At 55.2% G+C, this 18445-nt stretch overlaps 1 protein-coding gene across 16 annotated transcripts in view; it reads right to left on the bottom strand.

The window, feature by feature from the left end:
* TOGARAM2 (TOG array regulator of axonemal microtubules 2) overlaps positions 1–18445 on the bottom strand; it is a 91897-nt gene that overhangs the window by 43358 nt on the left and 30094 nt on the right. For 15 of the 16 annotated variants that reach the window (XR_010405491.1, XR_010405489.1, XR_010405490.1 and 12 more), the window contains exons 7-14: positions 17531–17680; positions 14385–14522; positions 12340–12453; positions 11257–11538; positions 8512–8723; positions 7297–7487; positions 4590–4636; positions 2110–2276 (exon numbers count right to left, since the gene is read on the bottom strand). Coding sequence is in view for 9 of the 16 variants with exons in the window: in XM_064572052.1 (XP_064428122.1) it covers positions 2110–2276; positions 4590–4636; positions 7297–7487; positions 8512–8723; positions 11257–11538; positions 12340–12453; positions 14385–14412 (1041 nt within the window). In the remaining 7 variants the exon portion in view is untranslated. The remainder of the gene's footprint in view (positions 1–2109; positions 2277–4589; positions 4637–7296; positions 7488–8511; positions 8724–11256; positions 11539–12339; positions 12454–14384; positions 14523–17530; positions 17681–18445) is intronic. The other variant, XM_064572048.1, reaches the window with a different exon arrangement.

Genomic DNA, 18445 nt, shown 5'->3' with positions numbered 1-18445 from the left:
TGAGGGGTTCCTCTAAGTGTTGTTGTTTTTTATAACTTTATATTTGGGAAGAATTTAAGACTCACGAAAAGTTGCAAAATAGAACCAAGAGTTTCCGTGTGGTAGGGCTTGCACTAGCGTAGTGAGAATGAAGATGACAGAATGGCCTAATTCTGGACAGGTCCCCAAAGTAGAGCCCCCCGCTTTTGCTGATATACGAGATGTGGGGCGACAGAGAAAGAGAGGAGGCAAAGGTGGACCCAAGATTTTTGGTCAGAGGATCTGGAAGGTTGGAGTTGCCTTCTCCTGCCATTGACTGGGGAAAGAGATTTTGGGGGGTAAAGATTCAACAGTTGAGTTTTGGATGAGGTAAGTTTGAAATATAATTAGATACCTAAATGGAAATGCAGAATATCAGTTAATACATACTTAGCTATATAATTTAACTGCTCCTGGAGGTCAGGGGAAGGTCTGGGCCAGAGAGGAAGATTTGGGGGTCCTCAGCATATAGATGGCACTTAATGTCATGGACCAGAACAGGTCACACGGAGTCAAGAGAAATAGACTAGAGGCCAGAGATCCGGGCTCTGGGGCCTCCTGCGTGTAAAGGGCAGGATGATGAGGAGGAGCCAGCCAAGAAGGACTGGGAAGCAACAAAATCTGATGGAGGCAGAGAACCAAGAAGGAAGCCACGCCCTCACCTCCTTCTCTCCCAGGTGGGGACTACAAGAAGAATGAGCCACCAAAGCTGCTGATGGGTCGAGTTAGAAGAGACCTGAGCTGTGCTGCATGTGGGAAGGTGGAGGTCATCAGTGGCCTTGACGTGGGCCATTTCCTCGGGGGCAATGGGACCCAAACCAGACTGTAGCAGACTCAGGACAGAACGGGTGGAGACAAGACAGTAGTTTTGTTTTCTTTTTCTTTTTTTTTTTTTTTAATTTTTATTTATTTTTTTATTTTTTTAATTTATTTGCGAGAGAGAGAATGAGAGACAGAGAGCACGAGAGGGAGGAGGGTCAGAGGGAGAAGCAGACTCCCTGCTGAGCAGGGAGCCTGATGTGGGACTCGATCCCAGGACTCCAGGATCATGACCTGAGCCGAAGGCAGTCGCTTAACCAACTGAGCCACCCAGGCGCCCCAGTAGTTTTGTTTTCTTAAGACAAAAGAAATAACAGAGAGCTAGGATGCTGATAGGAATGGTCTGATTCTGGGGAGGATATTGCTGATGCAAGAACAGGAAGAAATGCTGGGGCTGGGGTGTGGCTGGACGAAGCTATAAGAACAGGACATGGTGATGAGCGAAGGGGATGCTTGAAAGCGAGCCAGTGGGGGTGAAGTTATCACAAGGTCCACGGGCTGACCATGGGGTGAGTGGCCAAGGTGGGGTGGGCAGTGGGGTCACCTCACAGCCCTGAATTACTCTTCCTTCGGTCGTCGTGCTCTGGTGCCCTGGCTGGAGCGGGAGGGCTGCGATGCCCGACCTCATCATCGTCATCACTGGACTCTAACATAGCATATGCGTGCAGCGGACCTTCCAGGCATGTTTCTTGTACTCTCATATCTCTGCTTCAAAGACTGAGCACAGAGCTCCCTAATAGTGACTCTTCAAGTTTTAGTAAATTCATCCAGACCAGGGAAGAGAATCATCTGGACCAAGGTCACCTGAGAAGCGCAAGGTATTTGTCAGCCTGTCAAGCACAGTCTTTGGCTGATCTGCCCGAGTCAGCTGCCTCTCAGTTGCTATCTTGGGTGTTGGTTCAAATTACTCGGTTTGGTTCACCTAAGCCCCTCTGTACTCTCCACATCCTGCTTCCTTCCGAACCCCGTGTGACCTCCTTCTGCCCTCCCTTCCTCCCTCATCCCGCCCCTCAGCTCCCTGCTGTACTCTTCCCTTCACCTAACCCCCAACTCGCATCCTTCTCTTCCTCTCTCTTGTTTCTCTTCCTTTCTTTGGTCCTCACCCCCAAACCATCGACAGGTTCCAGCCTTAAGCACCAGGGAAGCTGACTCAGGGCTCTTTCTTGCCTTCCTCAAGCTGGCCCCACATTTATGTATTTCAGAAAACATGCTTGTGTTCAGCCAGCGGTCCACTCTGACCCCCACTTTCTCCTCCCTTCGCTTTCCAGATACCTTGGTACTGCTCTCCTTCTGGTCCTCTTCTTTGAGCGAGGGGCGGGCTCCTTTGGCCTGGCCGAAGGAGAAAGCGGTCAGTGTAGGAGCAGACTGAGATGAAAGCAGGGCGGGCTTCTCAGGGGTGGCAGACCTGTCTCTGACAGGCAGGGCCGAAGGTCTTGGCTCTGATGGGTCAAGAACAAGAATGGAGCTGAGGACACCCAGAACTCTGAAGCAGCACTCACTCTTCTGGGCTGCCCCTGGGGCTCTATGACCCTGTGGCTGGTGTAGCATTTTACTGCCTAAGCCTGCCATTCTCCACTGTTCTGCCCAATGCTTCCTTGGTGGCGAAACTCTACCGAACAGCGCCGGCGGGCATAGAGCAGGCTGCCCAAGGACCAACACTCTCCTGCTCTCATCTGTGCATCCATCCATCCATCCATTCATCCATCCATCCATCCATCCATCCATCCATCCATCCATCCATCCATTCATTCAATAATTACTGCACACCTTATCATAAGACAGGGAAGGGAGGAGGCAGGGCAGGAAACGGGGTGGGTCTTTTATCTAGGAAGTTTAAGATAGTTCCTGAGCATGTCAGTCTATCTCTCCCCAGGAGGCGTGCACCTCAGGAAGAGAGAAAAGAAACTGAGTCCCATCATCACACAGCGTGAAGGGACGAGAGAACTAACCAGTGCTAGTCCCATCCCCTCGTTGTACGGACAAGAAAGCTGAGACCCAGCAACCTTCACAGGCTCTTGTGATTGATACAGTACAAATTCACTTCCAAATGATAGCAAATCAACAGTATTTCCTGGTCATTCTAGATTTTCCTAGTCAATAGATTTCAAAAGTAACATGCCTTATCATGGAGGCAGGGCAGGGGTAGATCGTTTTCTTTCAATGAAAGAGATGTTAACTGGGGTCTCCCGTCATCAATGTTTGGAGTACACGGCCCTTGGGTAAACCTGCAAGTAAGGGGTCCACTGGAATGGGGGCCACCCTCTGGGGCTGCCTGAGGCTGGAAGGGGTGCCTTGAATCGGGGGCCTCCAGGAGGGCTCCCAGGTTACCCTGGACCTCTGCCCAGCCCATGCCTTCTGCCAAGGATCCCCCTGCTTGGATCCCAGGAGAAGGATCGAGGGCCAAGATAGAGGAAGGGCAAAGGCTTCATTTGCCCAAAAGTAAGGGGGCAGGGCAGAGGACACAGATGTTCAGGTGCCAGCTAATGAGGGCAAGGACTGCAGGAATGCCACAAGATTTGGGGAAGCCCTCAGCTTCAGACAATACCACGTGGGTTCCTTCTATGCGGTAGGCACATTACACGTATTGGGCAATATTATCCCCAGCTAACGGCTGGAGGGTCAGAGGGCCCTTTAAGGACTTTACTATTTTGTATCTCCTTCCTCACCTCCACCTCCAAGAGACATCCTAGAAAGTCTTGTCTGAGCAGCCTGGCCCCCAAGCCCCCGGGGACCTGGTTCTCAAGCAGCAAGCTGGGGATGCAAACAGGGGAATAGTCGCAAACTGGGGTCTCCTGGCCCAAACCCTCATGCCGGCACACTCAGGGGTAGCTGTTAAGGGACACCGTGGGTGCCAGCGTGGGCCACAGCCGACCACCCGAGGTCACCCCACTGCACCAGGAGAAGCAGCCCCCACCGAGGTTTCTATGCCAGGCCTGCCTCTTGGGCTCAGCTCGAGTCCAGAGCCTGGGGCTTCCTGGGCAACAGCCCCCTGCTTGCCAATCGACCCACTTGCTAAGCTGTCCAGAGTGACCTGCCGGAAAGCTGGACTAGCAGTCTGCCCCCTCCTGCCGAGGGCACAGCAGCTACTTCCAAACCTCCTCCCCAGGCTCGGGGTGCTCCGTCCAGATCCCTCACCCAACCTGCCTGTGGCTCAGCCTCCCTCCTCCCCACAGACTTAGGTCATCAGGCTGGAGAGCTTCCAGCTCCCTCTTCTGAAGCCTCTCTGTACCCCGGCTTCCTGCAGGCCACCCGCCTCCCTAACAACCCAGATGGCCCTATTCCCAACACTAAGCCTTCCGGGACCCGCTAACTGAGGGGTTCATGGGATGTGGTTCAATTTCTCACTCGGCCTGGTGTGGAATATTCACTTCTACTTGCTTAAAACAGTGCAGTAGCAGCCGCCCAAGGTGTCAGAAGCAAGGTCTCTGGAGCCCCGCAGACCCTCACGCACATGTTGCAGGCTGCCTTCCAGGCTCTGGGACCAGGGACAAGACCCCGGCCTGCAGTCCCAGTGCAGCCGGTCACGGGTCACACAGGCTCCCCTCGCAGCTGGGCTACTGGGAAGCTCCATGTGCTGGTACTACCCTCCAAGGTGGCACGGCCCGAGGCCTCAGTTCCCCTGTCCGTAAAATGAGGGGCTCGGGTCCGAGGGTGCTCATGCCTACTCCAACCCTACTTCTGATCCCCTACCCGGCCCAGGAGGCAGGGAGTTGAATTAACAGCAAGTGGGGGTGCATGTGGGGAGTACATACCCAGAGATTTAGGGGTCTTCTCCCGAGGCCCACTCTCCCGAACCAATCTTGAAAGAATCGGGGAGAAAAAAGCACCATGAGAGATGGCAAGTAGGAGCCACTTCAGTGAGGAGCCTGGGGGGCTCCGGGATGGGGCAATGGGCGAGACGGGGGGACCTACGAAGGGGGTGGGGCCGGCTCTGTAAAGAGGCTCTTGGCTAGGAGCTCAAAGCTGCAGGAGATGCAGCTCTATCCGCAAAGTCAAGGGCAGGCCGACCGGAGACCAGACCAGGCCAGGCTGGGTCCAGACACAGACGCCGCAGACCACCGCCGCTGCCCCGCTCAGGGGCCCACGGCTTCTCCCCACCGATCCTGCAGGAGTCTCCGCCTCAGCGTGCTCAGCCCTCTCTGGTCACCAAAGCGGCCTTTCTAACGCAGATCTGACGGCACTTCCACACCTAACGGCCTTCAGTGGCACCTTGCTGCTTCAGAGTAAAGCTCACGGCCCTCGGTTTAGCACACGGCGCCGTGCAGTCCTGCCAACCTCACCCGCCTGTCTCACACCAACACCAGAGCTGCTGTGCATGCCCCTTGCGGCTCCGGGAATGCCTCACGTCTCTCCCTCCTCACCTCCCAAATTCTCCCTCAGGCTTCAAAACTCAGCTCCGGCCTCACCTCCTCCAAGAAGGCCTCCCAGCCTGATTGAGATCATTTCCCGGGGGGCTCCCCAGAAGGATGGGCAGAGATTTCAAGTTATGGCCTCTGCCCGGCAGAGCTCCCCACTGAAGAATAGAGAGGTGGTTTAAATAAAAGTGTGGTCAGGGGGTCTGTGGGCTAGATGCTGTGTGGACAGTGCAGAGGAGGCTCTTCCCCTGATTGCCTCCCCAGGGAGGGCAGGGAAGACCTGGGCGCAAGGACTGGTGTGCGACTGGGGCTTGAAGAACAGTAGGAGCTGAACGGGGGCCCCCGGGTGAAGGCTGGTGTTGGGGCTGCAGGGATGGGGCGGGGAGGCTCTGGAGGTGGGCCGGCTCCTGAGGGCAGCACAGGAGGCCTGGGAGTGGTGGGCTGGGACAGGTCCTGAAGGTCAGACCGAGGAGACTCTCTTTAAGCTGCTGACACAGGATGTCAAAAAATGTGAATCACGTGGAGGAAAGGTACACAGGGTGGTACACAAGAAGGGAAGATTAGAATGCAGAGCCCAGGCGGCAAGGTGCTGGGCTGGGAGCTGTCGGGGCGCTCAAGAGGGAGCCCGTGAGTGGAAACGGAGAAGAGAGGCAGGGGCAAGAGAGGGTGGCAGCCTTCGTATTTTCTCTTGTTTACGGAAGACCTGATGGGATGTGGCAATCTGCTAGGACAGGGGGCCACGGGAGCAAGAGCCAAAGATGATGCCGAAATTGGAAGATGGAAGAGAATGCCTGCACTCTGGTGGGAGTCGGGAGGTCATGGGAGGGAGGTGGTTTGGGGGAACGTGAGGTGGCCCATCAGCGTGGCCCTGATGGTGGCACAGCCTCCCTCTCTCTCCCCCTGACGCCGGATCGGCGTCGGCCATGAGGACACCAGGGATGCCCACCAGGAGGATGGAAACGTGGAGCCCGACTCTAGGGAGACCTGGGGCAGAGCAGGGGATGAGGGAATGAGGAAGCCACCCATCCCTGGAAGCTGCCAGTGCAGACAGGACTCCCCCAGGGGAGAACAAGGAGCTGGGCACAAAGGGCCGGGACCAAATTGCAGGAACGGCCACATCTAAGAGATGGACTAAGGAGGGCACAGGGGACACTGCCTAGAAGGTCCTGCCACAGGAGGTCAAGAAGCAGGTTTCAAGTCAGGAGGGCAAGGAAGGAGAAAGACGTGGACATCAATACCTCCCAGGATGTGAAGTCGAGAGCAATGAGGGCGGAGTAAAGGCTACTGGTCTGGGGCTAGAGAGTCCCTCCAGCCACCAGGACCACCGCTGAGGGGAGGGGCCCGGCGTGAGGAAGCAGAGGTCGACGGAGCGGGCACTCAGATCCAGGAGCAGGCCCACACTCCGCCGGGGCTGGGGAGGAGGTGGACGTGTGTACAGACGGGAGGGGAGGCAGCATGGGAGATGGAGAGGTGAGGAACATGAGAGAAATGGCAGAAGTCAGTACAGCAGGCCCCAAAGGGATGCGAGAAGTGAGGCCTCTCTCATTCTCCCTCTGTCTGTCTGTCTCTGTCTCTCTGTCTCTCTCACACACACACACCTGCTCCGACATCAGTTTGGACTGACCATGGGGATGTTCTGGGACATCTGAAGAGTTCCGTCTGTCCCACTTGCGAGCCATAAATCCAGATTCATTACAACACAGCAACCCTCTACCCCCCTGATTCCCAAACATTTTTGTGTATAAAGACCCCTTTTTATGTCCAAAACTTTTGTGGACCACTCCCTCCCACTTCCATATAGATACCAGATAATGCTTCTATTTTTAGTATCCATTAATTAAAATACATAATAACAAAGAGCTACCGTGAATAGAGCTCCTATTTTATTCATCACTGCGACAACCATAGACATCAGCAAGCTGGTGGACTATGGAGGCTGAGACACTGTCTACTAAGCCCAGACGCCCATCCCGCTGGGCTCAAGGATCAGCACTGTGCGGTCCCCAGGTCTGTGGCTCATGGGTGAGCCAGGCCCTTCACGTGCCCAGGCCCCCAGAGCTCCACCCTGGCACTGGGTGGGCTAGATGGAAAGAGGGCTGCTTACCGTGTGCGGGGGACCCTCAGGCCCATGAGGACACCCTGGCCTGGAGGTAAGTGGCTGGGAAGGGAGCCAGGCGTACAGGAGGAGGCCCCAGCAGACACCGCAGCCTTCGGGATGGGCGGGATCACAACGCCCCCCAGCGACTTGTGCATCTTCTCGTCATTGCAGTGCAGGTATTGTCTGGAGATCTGCACCTGGGAGCGGAGGTTGAAGGAAGGTTCTGGAGGCTCACCTCCCAGGCCCCTCACACAGGGTGGTCCCTTTTATCAGGAGCCACCTGGGCTGGTAGGCAGTGCTGGGAAGTGTCCTGGGTTTTTCTTCCCAGCCACACCACCCTGGGACCCCCCCCAGAAAGCTCATTGTTTCCTTACCACTCCAAGACAGAAGACCTACTGCTGGGTCCCCCCTCATCCCTACTCTCTTTCTGTTATTATTATTTGTTTTGCTATTCTCATTTCAGAAACTCCTACAACATCAGAGCTGAAAGGGATCTTCAAAAACATCTGGTCTAATACCTTCTTTTTATAGATGTGCAAACTAGGCCCAGAGAGGAGGGTGACTGGCCCAAGGTCACACAACCAGTGAGGGGCAGAGTGGAAACCAGAGCCCAAATCTCCTGAGTTTCAGCCCAGCCACCTTTCCCCTCTGCCGCACGCCCTTGCCTGTAATGGGGACGGTCAGAAGCATGAGGAACTCTGGAACGTTTAGACCAGAGAAGGCCTAGGGATCCCCAAGTGTAGGGCTGGTGGTCACACAGCCTGTGCTCAGCACCTCTGGGGCAGCCAGCTGGATCCCAGGCCAGCTGCAAAGGTTTTGGATGCTGTGGAGAAGATGCCCCTCCCAGTGCCACCCCTATCCTTGAGGGCGGCCCTTCACACACCTCCGGAGAAGCTCAGGGCTCAGGAATGGAGCGGGGGGGGGGGGGGGGGGGGGGGTGGCGGTGGTGGTGGTAAAGAATGGAAACAAAGAGGGACACCTGGGTGGCTCAGTTGGTTAAGCGTCTGCCTTCGGCTCAGGTCATGATCCCAGGGTCCTGGGATCCAGTCCTGCATTGGGCTCCTTGCTCAGTGGGGAGTCTGCTTCTCCCTCTCCCTCTGCCTCTCCCCCAGCTCATGCACTCTCTCTCTCAAATAAATAAATAAAATCTTAAAAAAAAAAAAAAAGAGTGGAAACAAAGACAGAGGGGGGGCAAAACTCAGAGCAGTCAAGCCACCTTACCTCCTGGGCTCCGGGTCTCAATTCCTGGGGACCCTGACTGCTCCCAGGTGGGTCTAGGCCCTTCTCCTTGGCTCCGCCAGCCTCAGGGGTAGTGGGGATGCTCTGGATGGGAGGCATTGGCCTGGGCGCCCTCAGCAGCCTCTGAGAAGTGGCCCGGGGGATGGTGCTCCTCAGAGGAACTCCTCTGGGGCCTCCCACAGGATCCAGGGAGACTGTGCAGGAGGTGGAGGTGAGGAATAAGTTAGTCCCTGGAGCACGGGGAGGGGGGCAATTCAGATACTGGCAACAGGGCCATCGGTTCCAGGGGAGGCTGAGACTGTGAGAGCAAAAGGAGATCCACCCCGGCCCACCCCCACCACTAGGCTGAGCAAGCGGACCATGCCCATTCCTATAAACTTTGGTAAAAAGGGCCAAAGTCACCCATTTAAAATTGGGAGGCAGGCTGGGCAGGAAGGGAAACACACCAGTACTAGACTAGGAGTCAGGACAGCGGGCTCCAGTCCTGGCTAGAAGCTGTGGGACCTTGGGCAAGTCTCTGAATCCCCATTCGCTCATCTGTAAACTGAACGTAGGTACATCATGGGGTTATCCAAAGATTCAGTGACTTATGTAAAATGCCGAGAAAGTCCCAGGCACGTGGCAGGTGCCCATAAATTACTTCTGTGCCCCCTTCCTCTTCAGCTAATGATGTGGGGGTACTGCTGTTTCGACACAGGGGACACCCTGACCTCGTCTGAAAGCAGACCACTCCCACTTTCAGCTCTTCTGAGTAAATTCTGTGCCCAACGGGCATCCTCCTGCCCCCCGCCCCACCCCACTGGGAACAGCAACATGCCCCCTGCCATCCCCACAGTAAAGAGCTCAGGATTCTCTTTGCAACTACTGGCGGTGGTGAAAAAAACCTAGCATTTAACTCTCAAAGGCCATTTTGTTCCAGCTACATCAAAGTGGTCGCATCAAAACAGCCAAGTCAAAACAGCTTCTCTGCTCCTCTGCCCAGCCTGGCTCTGCTTTGCCCGGTCGTGAATCCTGTCGGTGTGCTGAGGGGAGGGAGGCAAGAAGGGGTCACAAGCCAGGTGGAGACGGTACCCACCTTGGGCTCCATTTGGGAGGTGGTACAGAGAGGCCAACACAGCCTCCATCCAGGGTGCAGAGGGCAGGCCCAGCCCTGCTCAGGGGACCAGAGATCCCCATCCCGCCATACTTGCTGAGGGACCTGATAAGTTAAGATCACGTCCCATTCGTACCTTGTGTAGAACAACTCCCTGTTCTTTTTCTCCTGTACTAGAACTTTGTACAAAGAGAGGACATGTCTAGAAAAAGAGTTCAGACCTCTCGGGGAGGGAGTCACTGGTCTGGCAACTCCAGAAGTTGCACCACTTGGAAATTCTAAGCAAGCTTCTCCAGCACTCCAACCCCCACCTGCTGTGTCCATACTGTCCAGCCACAGGGGGACTCCTTACAGGGGTTCCCCTGCATCATCCTGGGCACCGTCAGCCCCAGGGAGACCTCAGCAGGGGGAGCATCTTGCTCAGTGAAGAGGATGTCCCCTTCCTTCCTAAGACTTCGAGGCTTCTTATTCCTTGTGTTACTCAAGCATTCACTGAGCTAAAAAAGGACCCAGTGATTGGTCCAGGAGAAGAGGAGAGAGAAAAGGAAATGAAAATTTATTAAGTTCTACCCACAATGCCGGGTGCTGAGAATTCTGTGTACGATGTTTTCATCAAACTCTCAGGCACACAGAAGTATTAGCATCCCCATTACACTGAGGGGAAACTGAGGTTGAAGGGGTGACTGACTTGCTCAAAGTCCCAGAGCCAGCCAGTATCAGGGCTAAGATTGGAACCTGGCCTGTTTTTCTGGTTTGCCCACCGTGCAGATGAGAGAGAAATATAAAGTGCTCGCTGTCAATTCTTTGCTCATCTATTCAACAAACATTTCTGGAAAATCTCCCTTGCCAGGCAACTCTGCCTCGCACTGAGGACTCCACGCCTGCCCTCGTCGAGAATACCGCCAAGTGCAAAATTCACATGTGAAACAAATAATCACACAAGTAAGTACACAGATGTGTAAGTACACAGCTCTATGAAGAGAGGTAAGAGAGAAAACTGGAGGGCATTATTAGAGAGTGTCACTGGGATGGATGCCGACTGGGGAGTGGAGGAGGCCTCTCTGAGGAAGGCTTCTGAGCCAAGCAGGAAGGATGAGTGGTAGCCCCGTGAGGAAAGGAGGGAGGTGGGGGGAGCAGCCCGTCAGAGTCTGAGGCCAGAGAGAGCCCACCTGCTCCAGGACTGGAGGGTCAGTGTATCTGACAGCAGAGGAGAGCAGGGGAGAGTGTGGTGCAGGCACAGGGTGAGGGCAGTCGGCCTCATGCACAGGGACTGTTCGGGAGCTTACTCTAAGCACATCCAAAAACTACGGGGTGGTTCTAAGCATCATTGGTGGGAGCGGGAGGGAGAATATGATCAGATTGGCAATTTGGAAGGATCTCCCTGGAGAGAAGACTAGAAGGAGGAGAAGGAGGCAGGGGTGGGAATGGGGAGGTTAGCTGGGAGGCCACTACAGACCCCAGGCAGGAAGTGCATTCCCAGGGAGGGCGTTGACAGTGCCCTGGGTGGATGCGTCCTGACCAGCTTGCAGAGAACCCGGCTGCCAGCCGGACACCTACTGATCCTCACAGCCAAGTAGCCTGAGTCCCTGGCCTCAGGGTGGGTGGAAGGCAGGTGGGCAGGGCCCAGCGCTCACCTTGGGAGGATGCTGCCAAGCCCTCCGAGAGCCTCCTTTTCTTGAGCTTGTCCTTGATCTGGGTGGTGTCCCGGGCCACACTGTTGGCCTCAGACTCCAGAGAGGAGAAGGGTGCCAGGGGTTTGGACCCCAGAGACACGGCCGCAAGGCTCCCGGGGTGGCCATTCCTGGCCTGCCAGCCCTTCAGGGGGGCATCCAACTTGAGGCCGCTGGGGTGCCCATGTCCACTCAAGAGCTGCAGCGGCTTCTCCAGCAGGACACTCGGAGTTGGCTGGAGGGAGGCTGAGGGAGACAGAGGCAAGAGTGGCTAGGCACACAGAACCCATGGTGGCACCAGGCACCAGTGAACTCTTCGGGGCTGCTTCCTTAGAACAGTCCGGCTTTGCCCCATGAATCCCGATCATTCGATGTTACCATCGCTCCTTGGGTCAATTCATTCATTCAACAGTATCTGGGAAGCCTAACCTTAAGATGTGTCATGAGTTACTCAAGGGAAGAAAAGGGGAGTCGATATGCAGCCCAGTGACAGCACAGACATGAGGCCATAAATACTTAGGGAAGGTCTTCTGTCCAGGGACCACCATCCAGCAGTCTCCAGGATCCCAAGCAATCCATTCAATACACCTGACAACACCAAATGCAGATTGAAGAGTTCAGGTGACTCAGAACCAATCATGCTTCCATGCAGACACCAGCTTGTCCAACCACTCATTCAGTAAACAGTCAGAGAGCATCTCCTATGTGCCAAACAGTCCAGGCAGTGGAGAGACAACAACAGAATGCTTTGTGCACATAGAGGAGGAAGAGAAGGATCTGGAAAGCCTTCATAAAGTGGTGATGCTTGAACTGGGCCTTGAAGGAGCCTAGACCATGGAAGGGCCAGGGAAAACAAATACAGAGACCAGCTTTTAGAATATCTGCCACACACATAGCCTTTTTGGAGGGCCTTGACCTAAGCCACAAGACCCACAGAAGAGGTCACAGATCTTGGGCAGCACCAGGCCCAGCGAAAGCTGACCTGGGTGCTGGCCACAGGCCTGTAAGGGGAGTAGCTTGAAAGAGGCCAAGTCCCACCAACCTCACCTTCTCTGTAAGTCTGGAGCCTGGAGTCACTTCTTCCGCCCGGGAGTGCGCGGGGCCCAGCACTGGTCCGAGGGACACTCCCACAGTACACGGCCATGGGAGCCAGAACCTTGGCTGGGGACAGAGACACGGGAAGTCCACTGAGACCAGGACGGGAGAACAGGCTGTCCCAGCACTCTCACCCTTGGGGTCTCTGTAGCCCACCCCCAAACCAGAGCCTGGCCCACAGATGGGGGGCCCGCCACCCCACACCCAGCAGGCCAGGGTACCATGATCCCCACCAAATCCCACCACCCCCCTCTTCCCAGTCCTCTCGGCCTGGCTCCCCCACTTCTCCTCACACTCGCATGCCTTCTCCATCCGGCTTTGCTCCAGTCCCTCCACCCACACCCAGCTACTCCACACCTTCTTAGCCTCCTTCATGGGCTCCCCTCCTCCACACACACCCCCACCCTGCCTCTGTCCTCTGCACATCTCATGGGCTACTCCTCACTGCCATGCCTGTAATTATCACCCTCATGCGGTAACCCCTTGACCTGTGGCTTTGGCCCTGACTTCTCCCCATGGTGGCAGAGCGGAGCATCCAATTACCTGCCCAACAACCCTCTCCTGGGAGTCCTCCAGCCCCTCATCAGCATGTCCCACACTGACCCTTCATCTTCTCCTAAACCTCCCCGGCTCAGCAAATTGATTTGATTGATCCCTACCGTGGATATTTAACAAATGCTGCCTGTCAGGGACTCTGTCCCCCAGTCCCTGGTGAGACCTGAAGGCTGCTGGGAGAGACCATGAGTAACCAGCAGTGACAGTGTGGGGCCCAGGAGCCCAGCGGGCGGGGAGCCCAGGGGGAGGGGCCCTGAGCTGAGAGTCAGGACTCCCTGGGAGGGGAGAGAGGGAGCCTCGGCTAAGCACCCACTACTTTGAGAAGCCTTGCCTCTCCTCTGTGCCCCTGCAGCAGCCCAGGCATACCCTATCTTACCCTCCCCAATCCTTGCCTCTCCCCACCCGCCCTGTCACATCCTGGCAGAGGGACCTTATCCTATTTGTCTTTGCAGGACCCATGCTCAGGAGGCACTTGAATGTTAGCAAGCTGAATCATTGGTCCGACACCCCCATGGCTCCCCATCTGAGGCCACCTCAGGACTATCCATGGGGTCCTAACCCACCACCTAGAGAAGGCTCCACCAAGGGGCAACCCAGCATACCCACTCCCAGGGTGGAAGGCCTCCAGACCAGGAATCAGGAGTCTATTCTCCTCCTGTTTCTGTCAGCTGTATGACCTTGGGGAAATAAGTTAGCCTCTCTGAGTCTCGGTCCCCAGATCAGTAAAACAAAGGAGTTGGACAGGATTAAGGGTTCATATGGTCACACCTTCATTCTATTTCTAGATTTCTAGGTTTTTCTTAAGCTTTCAGTACTTCTCACTTCCCTATTAGAATCTAATGTCCAGCAGGATCTGATGTGGCATTAAATTATGCAGTTGTCCTCACATTAATATATCAAAGCCCCAGGGTGCTCTGCCCCTAGGTAATGACATGTGTCCTGAGCTACTCTGTCATCCCAGGGCCTCGGCTCCAACCTCACCAGGGAAAAGCAGCTCTCCACCATTCAGCACCCCTTCCATCTGTGGCAGGACCTGTGGATCCCCTCACTCTCCAGAGGAAACGGAGGTTCACACAGCTGTCTCCCAGAGGAAGAGCATCAGGCCTGGAAGCCCATCTCCTGACCCTGAGCTGGCCACACTGTTCCCCCCTTCTCCTGGTCTGCCCACTGAAGAGACGGAGATACCCAGCTGTCCCTGAGGGCCAAGCCCCATGTCCTCTGACCACAAAACAGGCCAGCTCCTCAGCCGGCCCACCGGCACAGAGAATGGAGGTAAAGCTCAGCCGACTGTCTTGAACACTCTGAGCCTTTCCCTGGGCCCGGGAGCTGCCAGAGAGCAAGCTGAGCATGGAGGGCCAGCGTCAGCCAGCAGGGAACTGGGCCAGGGCGGAAAGGCATGGCCACCTGCCTGTCCATCTCCCAGGCTGAGTGCAGCCCCTTACCTGGGGGGATAGCATCACGGGTGCTCATGCCTGGGTGGAGAAGGTGCCTGGGAGGTTGTCCAGAGGCAGCAGCTACTTCCGGGCCGTGAGCACAGTCCTTGGGGATCCAGAAGGCGGCAGCCTATAACATCCAGGGTCCTACGGTAGGGAGCGGCAGAGCGACGTCAGTATAACTAACAAACACTTTTTAAATGACTTTGCAGGAAGCCTTCAGGAGCCCAAGTATTCTTGGAGTGAAGAAATCTGCTGCTGGATCAAAGGACACCTCTTTTCTGACACCCTGCCTCTCCGAGTCGCTCGAAGTTTTGCAGGTGTCAAGGCTGTACCCCTGTGAGCAGAGCTATAGATGAAGAGTGTCACCAAGCCCACTAAGCTGGCTTCACCTGTGGCTTTGACAAGGACACCTTAGGGTCTCCAGGGAAGGTGGAACTGATCAAGGCAGAGTCTGACACCTTCTTTCTCCTTTAGTTTCTATTTTCTTCAAAATCCCATTTCCTCTGCCCGCTGCCCCGGAAGCTCCTGACGAATGTCGAGCTTTGTGACTCTGCTTATCACTCGGGTATGTGGCAGGGTCTCTCCCCAGAAACCAGCTCTCTAGTTTTCTCTCGGATGTGCCAGGCTCTATCTGCATGAAGTTCTTGGCCCACATGCCGACCAAGCCATACACTTCTGACCCTGTCAGAGAGTCATTTCATCATCCTGTGGCCAACTGCTTGATCACGTCAAGCCTCTTCTTGATCCCCCTTAAACCTCTGGGATCAGTCATCTGCTCTTGCTCGGGACCTAACTTCATTCTCTTTCCATGTGACAAGGGTCTCACCACAGACTCTACAACTTCACACGGTTTTATAGTCTTTGTTGAGACAAAGGTGACCCATTTTCACCCTGACAGATGGGAAGTGGATGGCCAGAGCCAATCAGTGACAAAATCAGGGGTAAAGGCCACATCTCCCAATCTCTACTCTGGAGTAGCTCCCTTGAGGTATCATCTGGGGACAGGGCAAGATGCAGTGCCAACTTCCTTTTGCTGAGCAGCAAATCCCAACTCAGACACTGAGAAAACCTGCCTTCCGTCTGGAAGCCAGCCTGCCACCATCCCCACCCCAGCCCCAGAAGGCAGAGCAGCTCCTAGCAACACCTCTAGCCCCAACAGAGGTTCCAGCCCAGCCTTTGCCCGATCTCTCTGCTTATGTCCTCAAGCACTCAGGTTCTCTGTCCGAGGAGAATTTTCCTCACAACTCCCTATGTGCTGACTACTAGGATGAGTATTTGGCCACAAGGGAATGTCGGTGAAACACAGTACTTCTCCCGAGCAAGGTGGTGGAAGACTACTCCCCAGGTCTCAACACCCCGCCCCTCACCCCAGTGAGCTGGCAAAGAGACTCAAGAGATTGGCAAGGCAGCTGCCAGCAAAGCCCAGCAGGAATGTTCCAGGCAGGGACACACCATCCACAGCTGAATTAAAGCAAACAAGCTAGAGTCCAGGCTTTGTAGATAGTGAGAGCTGCAGGCCCCATAGACTCCTGCTACCATATCTAACCAGAGCATCGGCTTTCTATGCGAATTATATGCAGAGAAATGATACTTAGCTACAGCCCTTGTTCTCAACTGTGGCTGCTGATCAGAATCACCTGAGAACTGATAAAAATGACAGATTCCAAGGCCCCACCTCTGGCCCCTACTGAATTAGAATCTTCTAGGGAGCAAGGCACAGGGATCTGTTTGGTTTCTTTTTCTTAGCTTGCCAGGGCAACCCAGCAGGCAGACCCCCTCTTGGGCCTGCTCCTGACTGTGTCAACACGTTTGACCCCTCAGGCAGGCCCTCAGGGTCTGTGTGCAGGACCTCCTAGGCACTTGCCCAAGGGGAGGTGGCCACAGCTGCAAATGGACAAACAACCACTTCTTATGTCCTATGTGAGAACAACGGGCGGCACCTCCCCAGGGAAATCATGGAGGCCCACGACCTGGTAGGAACTTAAAAATCCACGTACAAACTCTAAAAACCAAGATCAGAAATTCCAGCCCCAATGTGGATAGAACTTTGGGGTTTAGAATCAACCGGACTTAGCACCTGACCCCCAGGACACAATCCACTGAGCCCCCATTTGCACCTGGCACTGTTCTGTTCTGGGCACCGAGGAGTGACTGTTCCCTATTGGAACAGCCGACCCCTGACCTAAAGGGCTCATAGCCAGTGGGTTCTGGAGACCAGGATTCTGTCCTCAGTTCCTGAGGCTCTGCCCAAGGTAGCTGGCTCCTCCACCCTTGGCCCCAGTTTTCCAGCTTCAGGAGTGGAGTGGCCCAAGGTAACTGACCACTGTCCAGTCCTTCCACTAAAGCTGACTACAGAGGCTCCATGGCGACTGGCACCACGGGAATGAAAAAGGTTGACGGAAGGGACTCAGGTTTCAAGTGGAAAGGAAACAAAGCTAGAACTGGCCCAGTAAAGAACGTCAGCCCCAGGGACAAGATCCCAGTCACCCCTGTGGCCGCAGAGAGGTCCCGGAGGGGATGGGCCCCTGATCCCGAGATGCAGCCCCACCTGCCCCCCCTCCCAGGGGCTGCCACACATGTAGCGTCCCTCATGGGGCCACGACACTACCCACTCCTCCTTTTAGAGGCCTCCGAGGACATGGGTTCCAAGAAGTCAGAGTTTGTGCCTCCTCAGACGTGCTGGGTGGGAACAGTGGTGCCATGTCAAGATGGGTAGAGAAGGGGAATGGGGCAAAGATGGCAGAGTGAACAAACCTAGGTTTTGAGCCCAAAAATGTCCCCCACCAAAACATTGTCTCTCTGAAGAGAGGCCTCAGATGGGCACCCTTCCCACTTGCCCCAGTCATATTAACTCTAATTCCTCTGAGCTTTGGTCTCTTCATCTGAAAAAAATGTCCTATCCAAGGGTTTGGTCGGAATTAAGTGAAGTGCAAAAAGAATTCAGCACCTTTGCTGGTAGATAGTAAGACCAGGTGCAGACTCTTCCTCTCCCTGTGCCCGCCCACACGCCATCTTTAAAGTTATGATGGGCCAGCCCTCCGTCCCTGTAAGACAGACCGGGTGACATGGGTGCCCCTTATGTGGAGGAGACAGACATGTCCATAGTGTCAGAGGCTCAAACCAGCCAGGCCAGGCCCTCCTGCAGTTCTCACCTGGGATGCTGTGCTGTGAAGTGAATGCCCACCGTGACACCAGGCAGGCCGCAGGGGGTCCTGGGCGGAGACGGGCACAGGGGAGACCCGCAGAGCTGTCTGACTAGGCAGCTGGAGACCCGCCACAGGAGAGCATCATCCTCGCTGGGCCTGGAAGGAAGCAGAGTCTAGATGGCGAGGGAAACAGGAAAGCCCTCACAGGCTGAGAAAACAGTCTTGAGTAGAGGCATGGAGGAACAAACAGGCTGTGAGGTTGGGGTTTGGCAGAAGGACCGGAGGCTGAGAAGGCGGAGAGCCGGTGTGGGGAGGGAACAGAACTCTAAAGAGCTTTTGAAGAGAGGAAATGACATTATCTGACTCCTGAGGCTGGTAGTCCCAGGAGCCATCTCCACCAAAACCAGGAGACTGATCCCCACACCCACCAGGCCCCCCAGGAGAGGCACCCAAGGCCCCCTACTCAGGCTCCTGGCTCCAGCAGTGACTGGCACATAGGCCGGCAGGAAGACAGTTCACAGATGACATGCCCCCCCCCAACCATAAGTGTCCCCTTCCGGAGCCCCTTCACCAGCTCTGGAGCTACACCCACTGACTGCAGATGCCACCTCCCTGCCACATTAGGATCAGGTGGGGTCAATGCTCCTGGAACCTTCTGTGCTCCAGATAGCAGGATGTGCTTCAGCTAGCAGGCCTATGGGACTGTAAAGAAATACAAAGTGCCAAACACAGCACCTGGCACATAGTAAGAGCTCCATGACTGCTTGCAGCATGCATGAATGAAGAAATCAAAATTATAACCCCAAATGTCAAAATTATAGACAGTCTTGTTGAGAAGAAACAAGGGATGGGAACTAACATTTCTTAGTTCCATGCTGCTTTGCACCAGGCACGGTACTAGGTGCTGCCACACATCATGCC

Source organism: Mirounga angustirostris, unplaced genomic scaffold, assembly GCF_029215605.1.
Source record: "Mirounga angustirostris isolate CCGP_5_RB_7025 unplaced genomic scaffold, mMirAng1.0.hap1 SCAF_10, whole genome shotgun sequence".
NCBI lineage: Eukaryota > Metazoa > Chordata > Mammalia > Carnivora > Phocidae > Mirounga > Mirounga angustirostris.
Note: the sequence above shows the minus strand (reverse complement) of the source record. Positions and strands in the feature narration are given on the sequence as shown.